Below are 14,387 nucleotides of genomic sequence, written 5' to 3'. Positions count from 1 at the left end.
GCAACGTACTGACTTGTACCTCTCCGTCTTTCTTATGGAGCTCCGTTGCAGTCCTGTAACGTTGGAAGCGTTGGCGCCACTCCGGCCATTGTTCTGGGTGAGTGAAATCAAAGTTTTCTGGCGGTGAGAATTTCGCCATTTCGTCCGATTGTCTTCTGTGGCTATGGGTACGTAGACTTCTGACACCATGTATAGTAGATTGCAGTATCACGAGGAGGCAAGATATAAGTTTACTGGTTTAATTTAGAGAACGACTGGTACATGGGAATACTACAATCAGATGCGCTGTCACTACACTGAATGCTCTCTATCGGCAACGTAGTGTAACCGGTTATTTTCTTGCCCGGTGCGGGACTCGATACGGAGTGTACTGCACCACAAGGCGACATCACTAACCGCTCGGCTAGAGGATCAGATCCGTTTGTTAGGGGCTAACGTGTCTTGTTACTAGTTTACAGTAGCATTTATAGGCCACTGTATTAATGCGACCAATAAAGTAGTCCCACAACACACTTACCGCTGTTTGTAATAAAAATATCATATTAATGGCATAATATTGTAAACTACTAATACGACACGTTAGTCCCTAGCTAACGGGTCTGACCCTTCCCGGAGGCGATATTATGAACCCTACATAGCCCTCGCCAAAATCCCGTACCCTGTCCCAAATCTCGCGAACGGACGCCGGATTTCCGCTGCGTTGCTAAGGAAACAATCAACTATCAACTCGGTGCGAAGCAAAGCTAACGTTAGCTACCTTCAATTTTGGTCGCCAAAGTTAGTAAATTTCTCCCCCTAGTGGCAAAATAATAATTAAAATGGCAGTCTTATGTGCTCTCCTCTGTTCATGATCCTCATTGCTCATTGAAACTTGAGTAGTTTCGATGTCTGATACTTCATTACTTTTACCCAAGTAGCCTATAGCTTTTCAGCAGGCCTTCTTTATACAACACTGTGCACTATACACTATAGGCCTAGGCTAATAGTAGAAAATGTAAACTTTCTGGTAAATGAAGTGAAAGACATGACTAGGATGTTTGTCTTATGATTTAAGTGTTTGAAAACGAAATTAAGCAGGAAGTCTAGATTATTTTTGGTTTTGATTAAAAATAATCAAAATATTAAGTTACATAACTTATGAATCGTCTAAAAAGTGAACCATGGGGTTGAAATTATGATTGTGAGGGAAAGAATAGCCTTAAGTTGACTAACCTAACAATTTTAGGTTACAAGGTCTGCCTCTGCTCCTTGGATACGTTATTGGTATTATATTAATGTTGATTGTGGATAACTTAGACAGGTTAAATTGTGGGTGTACAGCGTTTCCTTGATGAGCGCTAACCCCATAACAACATATTTTCGCGTTGCTACGGTGGCGCACACGTGACAAAGCCAGAAACGGGATTTTGGCGAGGCCTATGTAGGGTTCATAATATCGCTTCCCGGAGCGCGGGAATAACAGCGCGAGGGCGCGCTTCCGGGGAGGGGGACGACTGTAAACTACTAATAAGACACGTTAGTCCCTAGCTAACAGGTCTGACCCTTTAGCCGAGCGGTTAGCGATGTCGCCTTATGGTGCAGTACACCCTGTATCGGATCCCGCACCGGGCAAAAAAATAACCGGTTACAATAGTGTGAAATTTATATTTTATGGGATATGCAACAACTGGAAATGGAAACACAAAGTAGCATTTTTCGATAGGGTAGCATAAATCGTCAGAACACCGGCCCCTATTTGATTGGATCCGGCACCTCCTTTGTCACTATCAAAATCTGTAAATAACTTTTGTGTTACATTTAATGTTATCTGTTCTGTCATGATTTTATTTCCCATCGAATTGACTCGTAAAACGCTTTGTTTGCCTATGTTGGCTGCATTTTCAATGATTTAAAAAAAAAGACGTCAGGTCACTCGGTGACGCCTGAAGCGTGTCAGGTTTGTGCACGTCACGTGATCCAGTGTTACTGCGATTTGAATTAGGATATCCTCAGCAACAAGGAGGAAACTGTAACATGTCAATAAAGACAGCCAAATATGTTGAATTTCTTCAAACCAGTAGGTCAGTCAGACCTGAGCAGGCAAAAGTTGTTTCGGCGGATCACAAGGTGGCGATAATGGCGCTGTCGATATTACTGAAACGGAGCGGAGGCGACAGACAGAACACGTCACTCGCTTGCTTTTCGTGGTTGTAAATAGAACTTCCGGCCCTTACTCCACCCCCAGCCCCCTCAAAAAAGAGAGACGCAAACCGTAAACAGTTTCTAACCCCCCCCCCCCATCCATTACCCAAACCGCGTATCCTTACCCGGGGTCGCAGCAGGGATGCTGGAGCCTACCCCAGCAGTCACTGGGCGGCAGGCGGAGGGGGACACCCTGGACAGGCCGCCAAACCATCACAGGGACCGCCCCCAGCTAATTTTGAGTGATTACTGTGAATACTCCGATTAATAAATGTAACTATATAATGACTTGTTTGTGATGACAGCTTTGTTTAGTTTTAACAGATGGCGCCTAGCACGTTGTCCCGTGTGCCCCAGGCACTGCGGACTTGTTGATGCGTTCCGTGACTTTTTCTCTCCCCCCTGACCCGCCGGACAGCAGCGTGTGTTCCGGGACCTCCCGATTTACAAATTAAGCACTGCGTGTAAAGTAGAAATACACAAAGCACGTTTAAAATATTTATAACTAAGAGATTTCACTGTGCTGATGCACAATTAAAATGACTAATACGGCAGTTTCAAGATCAAATTTATTTCACAAATGCAGTATTTCACAAATATATACACACACGCACACACACAAGTAGAAGACAAACCACTGATATATCAACAGTTGAGTATGAAAAAACTTAATGGCACAGTATACAAAAGAAGCACTTACAAATGTCCAGTTCAAGAATTTGACATAAAAAGTTAGCAGAAAGTTTTCCCACAATGAATCACAACATTGTAATAGAAAAGGTTTCTGATGGATCCAAATATCAATGTCTCTCCTCTCTTTATGACATTTAATCGAGTGTGCCTGCACAGAAAATAAACAGAGTTATTACAAATGGAATTTACTGTTGAAACACACTTGTATTAATGTGCCATGTGTTTGACAGAATGTATTGATGGTAATAACTTCTATTTGTTCAGCACTTTCTTCACAAAGTTACAACATGTGGTGAACAATATAGTCAGATCTTATGAAGGAGGGTGGCGCCAGTCAGGTCTCATCAGTGACAAGGTACAAGGTCCAAAGGTAAAATGCCATTTAGAAAATGTATTTCTCTTAAAATAAAATCAGAGGTTACAAACTTCAAATCATTCATGACCTATAGGATAACAATGAAACAAAGACCCTCAAATAAATTGCTTATAAACATTTGTAAACAGGTTTACCTAATTGGTTTAAATGTCAAGTATTAGCCTAAACTGTCAAGTTTTTTTTTCACTTGCCCAACTAAAACAAATCCCTTGACCGGAAAAAATGTTGATACCACTGAAACAGGGCCAGCATTAATAAAATAAGATTAGATAAGATAAAATAAGATTATGAATTCATCTTGGTGGGGTAAAAAGACACTTAAACTTTCTACATGCTTCAAACGAGCTAGTTTGTTCAACTCATCATCTGACCACGTCGGGCAGCAAATTCACCCACACCTTTTCCAAACAGCTAAAGTCAGTCCAAACAGCTAATGTGACAATAAGTTATCCAACAGAGAGAGGGGCGAGGAAGTCTTTGTAATCACAACATGAAGAGTCAAACAAATGTGGACAAAGGCGAATACGCTCAGAGAGTTTTTCCTTGAAGCTACTCATGATGAGTACTCAACATGGAATACATATAGGCAGAAGTAGTTGTGTGAAGAATTAACAGATAGAATTTGCAGACCACTTGAAAACCTGCCCACTTTCACACCAAAGCACACATGGCCAATTGCTGCAGAAAGTAGGCATAGATTTCAGAATATAGATATTGGAAAGTTACAAAACATTTCAGATGCAGACGACCCCTCAATCCGCATTTTGTTTGAAGCATGCAGCAGCCCTTATGGATTCTGAAAGCCTACGGCAAAACTTACCTTCTAGGAAAGCAAACTCATCTATGGCCTCTATTGCATTGTCTGTAAAGAATAAAAGGCAAAAAGGATAAGGGAGAAATTGACAGCAGCATCTGAAGGTGTCAAAACTGATTCACAGGGTCTCTTGTCACACACGAGGTTCTTAGATGGTGTTTGGCTCATGTACACCAATAGTTCAACAATAAGGATTACCCGATTGCCTGGGGCAAGTGGTTAAAAACAAAAAAGTAAAATAAAACATTTTTTAATCATTTTTTTCTATCAGCGTCGTATCATAAATTATGTTCTCGTTCTCTGGCACAGTATAGCCCCTCCCCTTGCACACATCGGAGAGTATTGGCACGTGCCGTTGGCCAATCAAGAATTGAGCAGGCTAGTCATGTGATGCGTGGCTGTCAGACTTGTCACTCATGAGAAAATGGTGGCAGATAAAGACAAAATTTATGAACTGAATTGCAAGAGTATTTAAATTATCCTGGAAACAAGAGTTTAGTTGGGTTGCATTAGAGGATGTAGGCGAAACTCCAACTATGTATTGCACAGTATGCCGGAAGTTTGAGAGCAAGGCGGATAAAATGGGATCATTGTTCAAATGCACGTCAAGTTTCCAAAATACATCGCTGGAGTGCCATAACAAGAGCCGATAGCATCTGACCCGCATGGCAGCTAAGACGGCTGCCAACAACCCCTCTTCTGGGGTCTTGCCAGTGCTTGTATAAAACATGAATGCTTAGGCAAATCAGGTAATTGCTTAACTGGTCACCACAGCGTATCACGTTTTAAAAAATGTGCAGTGGTTCATTGCGTACTCCAGTGTGACTGCTCTTCAACAGAAGAATGGGATTGATCTGGGTACGCAGTACCATACCGACATGGCTTGTCGAAGGCAAGTATCTATCTAATGTTACACTATTTGTCATTCTGTCAGTCAATGAAGCCTCAGTGATGGTCAGGAGGCGTGGGGGAATCTTTTTGATTTTTTTTTATTTTGAGATACATTATTGATCCCTGTGGGGAAATTACGCTCAGCATTTAACCCATCCTAGCTGTGTAGCTAGGAGCAGGTAGCAGCTGCTGTGCAGCACCCAGGGACCAACTCCAGTTTGTCTCGCCATGCCTCAGTCAGTGGCACAGATAGGAGTATTAATTCTAACATGCATTGTCTTTTTTTCTACTCTACTCCGGGAAGAAGTCCCCCACTTCATTAACATCCAGTGCTCTGCCCATGGACTAAAACTCACAGCCATGGATACCATAAACAGGGATGACAGAATGAAGAAAGTAAGTGTAAAGTAAGTGCATGAATTAGATTGAAATTAATGTATGTTTAAACCAGTAATGTTTTATTGCCTATACTAATTTATCCTTCTCTTCATTCATGACTGAGCTCCTCAAAGACCTCTACAAACAGTACCACTATTTGCTCAAAGCCTAGTGGGAGCTCTAAGCGCTTAATGGGGTCCTCCAGCATAAGATCTGGAGGCTAACCAATCTGGGGGGGGGGGGGGGGGCACAGTGGCTCCTGCATATGGAGAGATCTCTTCAGACCCCCATGAAGGACTATGCTGTGGTGTTGGCACATATGGAGAACACCATTGAAATCAGGCAAGTCTTTGCTGTGGCAAAGAGTCATCTATTTTTCAGTTTGCATTACTGGGTTGTATTCTCATCATTGAATAACTGTGATGTGTGTGCTTTATCCAGATCTGTCAGTGCAGACATGATTGGGAGAGCCAAGCAGTGTGTCCAGATCTTGAAGGACTACAGCCACCTCCTGTTTATGGTCCTGTTACAGGATAGCCTAAAAGTTTTGAGCTGGTCAAAATTTTTCATGTTTTTTTCCTCTGTATTATTTTGAGTGATTAGTAATAATAATAATAATAACAATAATGCATTTTATTTGTGGGCGCCTTCCAAAACACTCAAGGACACCTTACAGAACACAGTAAAAAACAAAACAAAACAAGCAGCACTGTATCAGACAGTGTAAAATCAAAACAAAGCAGGGTAGACAATAAAAAGTTAACACAACAGATAAGTATAAAATCATCATCTGCACAAAACTCAATGAAGCATGGATCAGACTGAATATGCCAGTATGAAAAGGTACGTTTTGAGATGGGATCTGAAGGTTGAAAGAGAGTCAATGTTGCGAATTTCTTGTGGGAGAGAGTTACATAGGCGGGGGGGGGGGGAGCAGAACCACTGAAGGCTCTAGTCCCCATGGTAGTCAAGCAGGCCGATGGTGTAGCGAGTTGGAGAGCAGAAGAGGATCTGAGAGTGAGTAGTAGATCTGAGTAGTATAGTGTAGTGTTAGTATTAGTGACATTGTTATTCTTTGCAATCTAAGTCTGAAGCTTCAGGAGGACAATGTTACACTCCCCAAGGCTTTACAGGCCTTTGAGACTGAACTGCTCATGCTCACGAGCATGCACTCAGCAGCTAGAGAGAACCTTGAAGGCTTTCTTCAGGACTCCACAGAGGGCCAGTTCCATGCAGCGTAGCTCCAGAGCTTTAGCCAGGAGAGCAGGGATAGATTCGACAGGTAGCAAATGGAAAAAGGGAAAATAAGAGCATTGTTGATATAGTTCAATTAGCCTGTTGTTCATAAAATGGCTCACTCAATTGTGTTCACTGTGTGACGTTTTAATTGCACATTTTCCCTGCCTTCAAAAGAAACTACTTAAAATTAAATTTCATGTTGACAGATTGAAGAGCCAACTCCTTAATGCAGTCATCAAAAGCATGAGGAGCTGTTTCAAGGACCTGGAGACTGACAAGATTCTTCAGGCAGCTGTGAGTTTGTTCGACCCGAGGGAGTGGCCCGCAGAGGAGGCAGGCCTGGCCAGTTACAGAGCAGACCATCTCCGTGTCATCACAGACCACTTTGCTGACATACTGGATAGAGTGGGCTGTGACACGGATCAGGCAAGGCACCAGGAGTGGCCAAGCGCAAAAGTGGTGATCAAAGCGCTGCCCCAGGTCCAATAAAGCAAGGTATGGGCAAACTTTTTAACAGACCCTGATAAGCTACAGATCTTCTCCAACCTGCTGATGGTGGTTGAGCTGATCCTCGTACTCCCACTATCCACCGCTGCCTATGAGCGTGGCTTCAGTGCCATGAAGTGCATTAAAACAGATTGGTGGAGCAACCTTTCAGTTAAAATATTGTGGAAACTGCTATACATTAGCATTATATGCCAGCAGTTGCCAATCTCAATGCGGAGTGTGTTGTACAAAGATGGCTGTCAGTAGAGTGTAATTAAGATTTGTATGGTTTCATTATGTTTTTAGATGCAAAACATCTGCCTGTTCTTTCACTCACTCACAATCGGTTAAGTTCACTTGCTCAATCACTCACAGTTAATGAGTCCATCTCTGGGGAGAAGGAAGGGGGGATGGATGGGGGGATGGGTCATACCATGTAAGAATGTTTGTTGCTACATATCTATGACACTATCGTTGTTATGTTTCATTCACTTAAATAAAGATTAAAAATGACTGTTAACTATAGTCTTTGTTGTTATTTGGTAACTGCTAATAAATAAAACAACTTGTATAGGGGCAAGTAAAACCGACTTCGGGCAAGTAGATTTCTAAAAAAAAAAAAAGAAGAAGAAATTAACGTTGAACCCTGATGTACACCACCTGAGTATTGGTCTTTCATAGAGGACAAATTTGTGAGCTATAATTTACATCATACAGATGTACAAATGAAATTAAACAGATCTGTCTTGTATGAAAGGCCTTCTGTACATGTAAGTCTATTGACTGGAGTGTTTCACTAGTCCTATCCAAAAAACAAAGTTGGACCCCAGTCCATCAGGTGTCCCAGCTGAGAGACAGGATTTTGATGAGTAATACTCAGACCCTGTTCTTGTCCAGCAACCCTGTGTCCATATTTAACAGTTAATATATATAAAGATTGCTTCAAAAACTTACCCAAATCCTTCCTTTGCAAAGTTTTTCTCTTGCCTTGTTGGGCATACACTAGGGCATCCTTGGCAATCATCTCAACAAACAGCTCCTGCAACACAAGAGTTTAAAGGCACATATCTGTCCCAAGGGTGGAGCACAACCGCACAGCCAGTCCATCTGCATCAGCTGCACTGCTGTGAGCTTTGACAGGGGAAACACAGTGATGCAACGCTAACTGAATGGAGTAAAAACATATAAGCCACACGTAATGCAACTTGCTAGCATAGGCTGACTAGACTAAAGCCAGCCAAAGGTATAAACATTTACTTCTTTTGTAGTATCATTCGATGTGGAATTTACCGTCGCTTTGGCGATTATGAAGACAGACTCCTGGCTGGCGAGTGACACGTCTGGATCGGCTTTCATCAGCGCCTTGATGCGGGTCAGAGGGAGTTTGGACAGACGGCTGTGTGTGACACCTGCAGCGGGGCCCATATGCTGACCACCCTCCTCTTCAGCCTCGTTCCCTCGGCTGTCCTCCTCACTCACAAATCGGTCAGGGTCGGACTCTGTGGGTGTGACGGGCACTGCCACTGTCGCTGCCATTCTTCCGACTCTTCAACAGTTGAATCATCAAAACCCCAAAGGATCGCTGCAGGTTATTTTTACATATCAAAACTACGGCAGCTAGCATGTGCTCCTTTCGCTCCGTCAGGGACGTGATCTCATTCGTCAACCGAGCAATTCTAAAGCCCGCCTCTTCCTCTCCCGCCAACTGTTCCTTATCGGTAGTTGGTGAGACTACAAAGTACGAGTGAACTATTGGCTGTAATTAAATGCCAATCAAAGTACTTCGCGCCAACATTTGGGGGACATTCAAGATAACTAAACGGGAACACAGTGTTCTGCATTATCAACGCTACATAAGTCTATAAATAAAAATTGGTGTAGTGTACCATCGATCCTAACTCATATTTATGGAAAATTAAAACTATTTCACATAAATTTTCCCCACTTAAATTCTGCAAAATTGATCAAAATTCAAAATTACATTCAGCAGTTATTGGCCCATTCGTAATCGAAAGTTGTATGCTGGTTTATGCTTTTTTTCTCTTTTTTTTTAGAATTGTCAGCGCAGCAGCTTTCATCGTTGTCTGTCAGAGAACTTAATTGGCATTAATACAGTCTGTTAATAGGATTACCAGAGTGGCAGTGAGGGGAGCTTTAGTCTTCTGAGGCTTCATTCAGATTTTCTGTCGCAGTCAGCCAGGAGCCACACTGGAGAGACATGAAGGATCCGCAGCTCCCAGGTAAAATTCAACTCCTTTTAGAATATCGTTCCAAAAACCGTCATAGAGCTGTAACCCATTTTGTTCTTCTCTTGATTTAGCCTACTTCATATGATGAGCTTAATGTTTTCATGTACATTTAAAAACTGTCCAAATTTAAGTTTTAAGTCTAAAAATGCAGACTATATATATACACACATACATACATACACACATATATATGTATATGTGTGTGACTGCCAAATGGAAATGAAGTTTATAGGTGTATCAAAACCTTAAATATACCATGCTACCACTTACAAAAAGACTAAACTGCACGAGGTTTTTTTTATTTAAGTTTTATTTAAGTTTTTTTAATTGACACCGTTCCTCTGTATGTATAAGAGTCTGTAATACATTGTCTGATGTCATGTTATGGTGTAATTATGTTTGCATAACATATCTTAAACGATATGACAGCTCTATTATACCATGTTATGATAGTGATCTAGTTAGCATATCTGCCACGCACAACAATATAAATAGTTCTAACCTTCAGACTTAACCCACTAATACTATGTCTAAAAGCAGGGCTATAATCCTGCCACAGCAGTGTTGCCAGATCTGTGACTTTGATCAGGCTAAATAAGGTCTATCAAGAGATAAATCTACATCACATGGAAGAAGGATTAGGGGGGAGGCCGTGTTAGTCTTTAGGTTGTTGATATAAAGAAATCCAATATAAACACTAGATAGACATCCATCCATTATCTGAACCATTTTTCCTGCTCTCAGGGTCACAGGGATGCTGGAGCCTATTCCAGCAGTCATTGGGCGGCAGGTGGGGAGACACCCTGGACAGGCTGCACACACACACACACACACACACACACACACACACACACACACACACACACACACACACACACACACACACACACACACACACAAAATGCCTTGCAACAGTTAACCATAACATAGGAGACTTTGGCTGACCTTTCTACCTCTAATAGCGTTGTTCACTTCAAATTTTTTCCATGTAACTAATACTTAAACTCTTATTTCTGTAATCAAATATCTGATGTCTATGACTGCATGTTATGTAACACAGGGCATTCAGTAACTTATAACCCATACAGAAGGTGCTGCTGACACATTAGTTTGCAATATGGACTTATTACAATGAAAAGTAGGGGCAGTACAGTGGCGCAGTGGTTAGCACTGTCACCTCACAGCAAGAAGGTCCTGGGTTCGAGCCCCAGGCTGGTCCAACCTTGGGGGTCATCCCGGGTCGGCCTCTGTGTGGAGTTTGCATGTACTCCCCGTGTCTACGTAGGTTTCCTCCGGGTGCTCCAGTTTCCTCCCACAGTCTAAAGACATATAGGTCAGTTGAATCGGCCGTACTAAATTGTCCCTAGGTGGGAATGTGTGTGTGTGTGTGTGTGTGTGTGTGTGTGTGTGTGTGTTAGCGTTAGCCCTGTGATGGTCTGGCGGCCTGTCCAGGGTGTCTTCCCGCCTGCCGCCCAGTGACTGCTAGGAGAGGCTCCAGCATCCCCGTGACCCTGAGAGCAGGATAAGCTGTTTGGATAATGGTTGGATGGGTGGACAATGAAAACTAAACCCCTGCACTGAGTCAAAGAGATATTTTGAAATCATTTTGCAGATTCTTCAGTTGTCTCTTGATTTTTTTTTCTCAAGCCATTAAAATAAGACTATGGGCAAAACGCAAAGAGAGCAAAAAGTCCAAGTGTGAGGCTCCCCCTGTGGACAAGGTAGCCAAGCCCTTGTTACCTCCAGGATACATCATCCCTGAGTTGAGCCAAGCAGAGAAGATGAGCGGGTCTCCATTTGAGAGGGTTCTCTACAACATGACCCACAACGAAAGGGTTGTCAATGACCTGATGCTGGGCCGGCAGATCGGCTTCTATGAGCTACGGGGGGAGATAGGGGAGGGCAACTTCTCGCACGTCAGGCTGGGTGTCCACGTCTTGACCAAAGGTAAAGAACTGGTGAGATGTGTCTGTGGTGGTTGTCAGATTCACTAATCATGTGTTCCACTGCTGAAAAAAAGAAATGTTCAACAATTCTTGTCAATTTTTCTGTTTATTTATCTGTTCATTCAAATATTTCCCCGGAATTTCTTTCCTTAAAACATTTGAATCTAAACTTTTCCTTTTTGTGATTTACTGACTCTTGCAGTGTAGACTGCACAGAATCTTGAGCCTGTCCCGACACACACACACACACACACACACACACACACACACACACACACACACACACACACACACACACACACACACACACACACACACACACACACACACACACATTGTGATTCCAGGGCAGTCTTAGGGAATACACATGTGAATACACATGCCAGTAGACTTGGAGTAGTCGCTTGAATAATCCTCTCTGATCATCCCAAAATCTCTTCCACCCCCAGCCATGAATTCATGGCATGATTTGCAGCATCTTGTCTTTAATTTCTGCTGAGATACCTTTAGGGAAATAATGCACAAGAGAGGAACTGCATTTAGCCATGCTTCTACACATTAATGCGTGTGTCACATGCTTGTGAGTGTAAGTGTGTGTAGTTTGTGTGTGAGTGTGTGTGCACAGTTGTGTAATGATGTTTACAGGGGGGATAGTTGTTCTCAGCCGAATTTTTGCCATACTTTAAGTAACACTACTTCAGACTTTCAACTGGATTTGGCCAGTTGCTATGGTGATTTCACTCTGCCCTTTCCTCATCATATCACATTGATATCTATCCCTCTTTTTCATTTGTTTGATCCTCTGCAGTTTATCCCATGACCACATTCTGACCTTTCTTCTTTTATGCCTCAACCTCCCTAACCCCCCGTTCCTCTTATCAGCCTCAGTAACCTCTAATCTTCCTCTCTCCTGCTTCAGAGAGAGTAGCTGTAAAGATCATGGACAAACTACGCCTGGACAAGAAAAGCCAGTCCTTGTTTTCCACAGAGATCAACTGCATGGAGAAGCTTTGCCATCCCAATGTGGTGCGGCTGTACGAAGTAATGGAGACCAGCAAGAAACTGTACTTGGTGATGGAGTATGGCAGCGGTGGAGACCTGTTTTCCCGTGTCACCACTAGGGGGAAGTTTACCGATCTGGAAAGTAAACTGATTTTCTCCCAGGTCATCTCAGCCATTAAGCACATGGTGAGCCTGTTCAACCTTTCTGGATGTGCCTCTTTAAACACCAAAGGATTTTAGTGAGTCTGCTGACATCTACAGGTTAAAAACCATGTAAAGGTTAAAAAAAATGTCCCCCATTTTTCTCCCCAATTGTAATTAACCAATTACCCCACTCTTACCCACATCCAGCTTCCCACCCGCAGACACGGCCAATTGTGTCTGTAGGGACGCCTGACCAAGCTGGAGGTAACACAGGGATTCAAACCAGAGAACCCTGTGTTGGTAGGCAACGGAATAGACCGCTATGCTACCCAGATGCCCCCAAGGTTAAAAACATGGCAGGCTGATCTTAGTACTCTGTGATGTTAGCATAGCAGAATAAACACAGCTGCAGGGGTCTGTTGGATTCACACCAAAGAACCATCATTGACAGTACTATTGACAATTGTTAGTGATGGCTCTGTCTATCTGTCTGTCTGTCTGTTTGTCAATGCAATCCAACAGAGCCATTATTAATATTAATAGCTGCAGCTTTGTTTATTCTGTTGTGCTAACATCACAGAGTACCAAGACCAGCCTGCAATTGTTTGAACCTTTACATGGTTTTTGACCTGTAGATATCAGCCTACTCACTAAATGATCTACAGTTAATTATCTCTTTAATACTCTTTTCCATGAATGAAAGACTTCTACAAGGTGATTTATGAACTCTTAATGAACTTTCTTAGTGCGAGCAGTGCTTTAGATCAGCTGAAAATGTGTACATGCTATCAATATAGGAAGGCTATGAAGCTATGAGGCCATGAGGCTATGAGGCTATGAGGAAGACTATATTAAAAATCAGTTGGTTCTACAAAGACCAATATAGAGGTTTAAGGACTTTTTTTAACCTTTGTCTTATTTTAGCATGACAACAACATCATCCACCGAGACCTAAAGGCAGAGAACGTGTTTTACACCACCAGCTACTGCATCAAGGTGGGTGACTTTGGGTTCAGCACTGAAAGTGGCCCCAACGAGTTCCTCACCACTTTCTGTGGCTCGCCGCCCTATGCTGCCCCTGAACTCTTCAAAGATAAAGGCTATATTGGCCGATACTCTGACATCTGGGCAATGGGCATACTGCTGTACTTCATGGTGACAGCCAACATGCCGTTCCATGGGGACAACCTTGGGAGGCTGAAGCGCTGCATCCTCCAGGGAGCTTACAGTATCCCTGCCTATGTGTCCGAGCAGTGTCAGGAGGTCATTAAGGGCATACTGTGTCCCATGCCGGCCAATCGCTCCTCTCTTACCCAGATCACCAGCAGCAAGTGGCTGAAGGGGATTGAGTACCCTCGGCCGTATGCCCCCTTGCCCCTGTGCCCGGCACATTTGGCTCAGGTTTCCCAGGCTCTGTGCATGGAGGAACAGGAAGTGAAGAATTCTTTGTCTGAACTGGGCATGTTGGCAGTCCATTTTCAGAACAATCCTTGTACAGACTCTAGGAGCCCTCTGACAGGGACCTACAGGATCCTCCTCCACAAGGTCCAGAAGCGAAGATCAGTGGAGGCAATGGGTTACTCTGAGCCTTACCCAAATGAGTACAGGCCCCAGAGGAACTGGTTTCAGGCAGCTGTAGAGAAACACAACCCGTCTGCTGTGTGTATTATACTATAGACAGTGATACTTTAGACAAGGGACGATGGACTTGCTTTGGTAGAGCCCAAGCACCCTACTTTATGAAATGCAAATGAGCATGTGTATCCAAAGGAGTTGAATCAAGTGTTGGTATATAGTATATAGTATATCCGTGAAGACGTTTCGCCTCTCATCCAAGAGGCTTCCTCAGTTCGTGCCTTTCTGACTAGACGAAGCTATAGTCTGACTGGCTGGTGATGAGACTCAGAATTTATCCTCTTGGAGTCGTTGTCAGAGCTATAGATGTCCATGGCTCTTTGTGTCCCTATGTTTACCAACGCCCGTCGCTA

At 43.1% G+C, this 14,387-nt stretch overlaps 2 protein-coding genes across 2 annotated transcripts; one reads left to right on the top strand and one right to left on the bottom strand.

The window, feature by feature from the left end:
* Nucleotides 1–2,738: 2,738 nt before the first annotated feature.
* pole4 (polymerase (DNA-directed), epsilon 4, accessory subunit) lies at nucleotides 2,739–8,712 on the bottom strand. The gene is made up of 4 exons (XM_056277759.1): nucleotides 8,349–8,712; nucleotides 8,013–8,097; nucleotides 4,071–4,112; nucleotides 2,739–3,022 (listed from the first exon to the last, which is right to left on the bottom strand). Exons 1-4 carry the CDS (start codon nucleotides 8,592–8,594, stop codon nucleotides 3,009–3,011), a joined length of 387 nt encoding a protein of 128 aa, XP_056133734.1. The 5' UTR covers nucleotides 8,595–8,712; the 3' UTR covers nucleotides 2,739–3,008.
* A 564-nt stretch (nucleotides 8,713–9,276) lies between these two features.
* Nucleotides 9,277–14,076, top strand: LOC130110721 (serine/threonine-protein kinase NIM1). Its single transcript, XM_056277902.1, has 4 exons — nucleotides 9,277–9,298; nucleotides 10,955–11,254; nucleotides 12,173–12,441; nucleotides 13,324–14,076. The coding sequence occupies exons 1-4, from the start codon at nucleotides 9,277–9,279 to the stop codon at nucleotides 14,074–14,076; spliced, it is 1,344 nt and encodes a 447-aa protein (XP_056133877.1).
* Nucleotides 14,077–14,387: the final 311 nt, after the last annotated feature.

Source organism: Lampris incognitus, chromosome 3, assembly GCF_029633865.1.
Source record: "Lampris incognitus isolate fLamInc1 chromosome 3, fLamInc1.hap2, whole genome shotgun sequence".
Lineage (NCBI taxonomy): Eukaryota > Metazoa > Chordata > Actinopteri > Lampriformes > Lampridae > Lampris > Lampris incognitus.
This window is presented reverse-complemented; position numbering and strand designations above follow the sequence as displayed.

Bases quoted from the DNA above. Each gene is read 5' to 3' on its own strand.
- pole4 (XM_056277759.1), bottom strand. From the start codon at position 8,594: ATGGCAGCGACAGTGGCAGTGCCCGTCACACCCACAGAGTCCGACCCT. The intron at 8,098-8,348 runs GTAAATTCCACA...CTTGTGTTGCAG, and splicing joins TCATAATCGCCAAAGCGACG to GAGCTGTTTGTTGAGATGAT. The intron at 4,113-8,012 runs GTAAGTTTTTGA...TATTCTTTACAG, and splicing joins TTTGCAAAGGAAGGATTTGG to ACAATGCAATAGAGGCCATA.
- LOC130110721 (XM_056277902.1), top strand. From the start codon at position 9,277: ATGAAGGATCCGCAGCTCCCAG. The intron at 9,299-10,954 runs GTAAAATTCAAC...TTTTTTCTCAAG, and splicing joins GAAGGATCCGCAGCTCCCAG to CCATTAAAATAAGACTATGG. The intron at 11,255-12,172 runs GTAAAGAACTGG...CTCCTGCTTCAG, and splicing joins TGTCCACGTCTTGACCAAAG to AGAGAGTAGCTGTAAAGATC.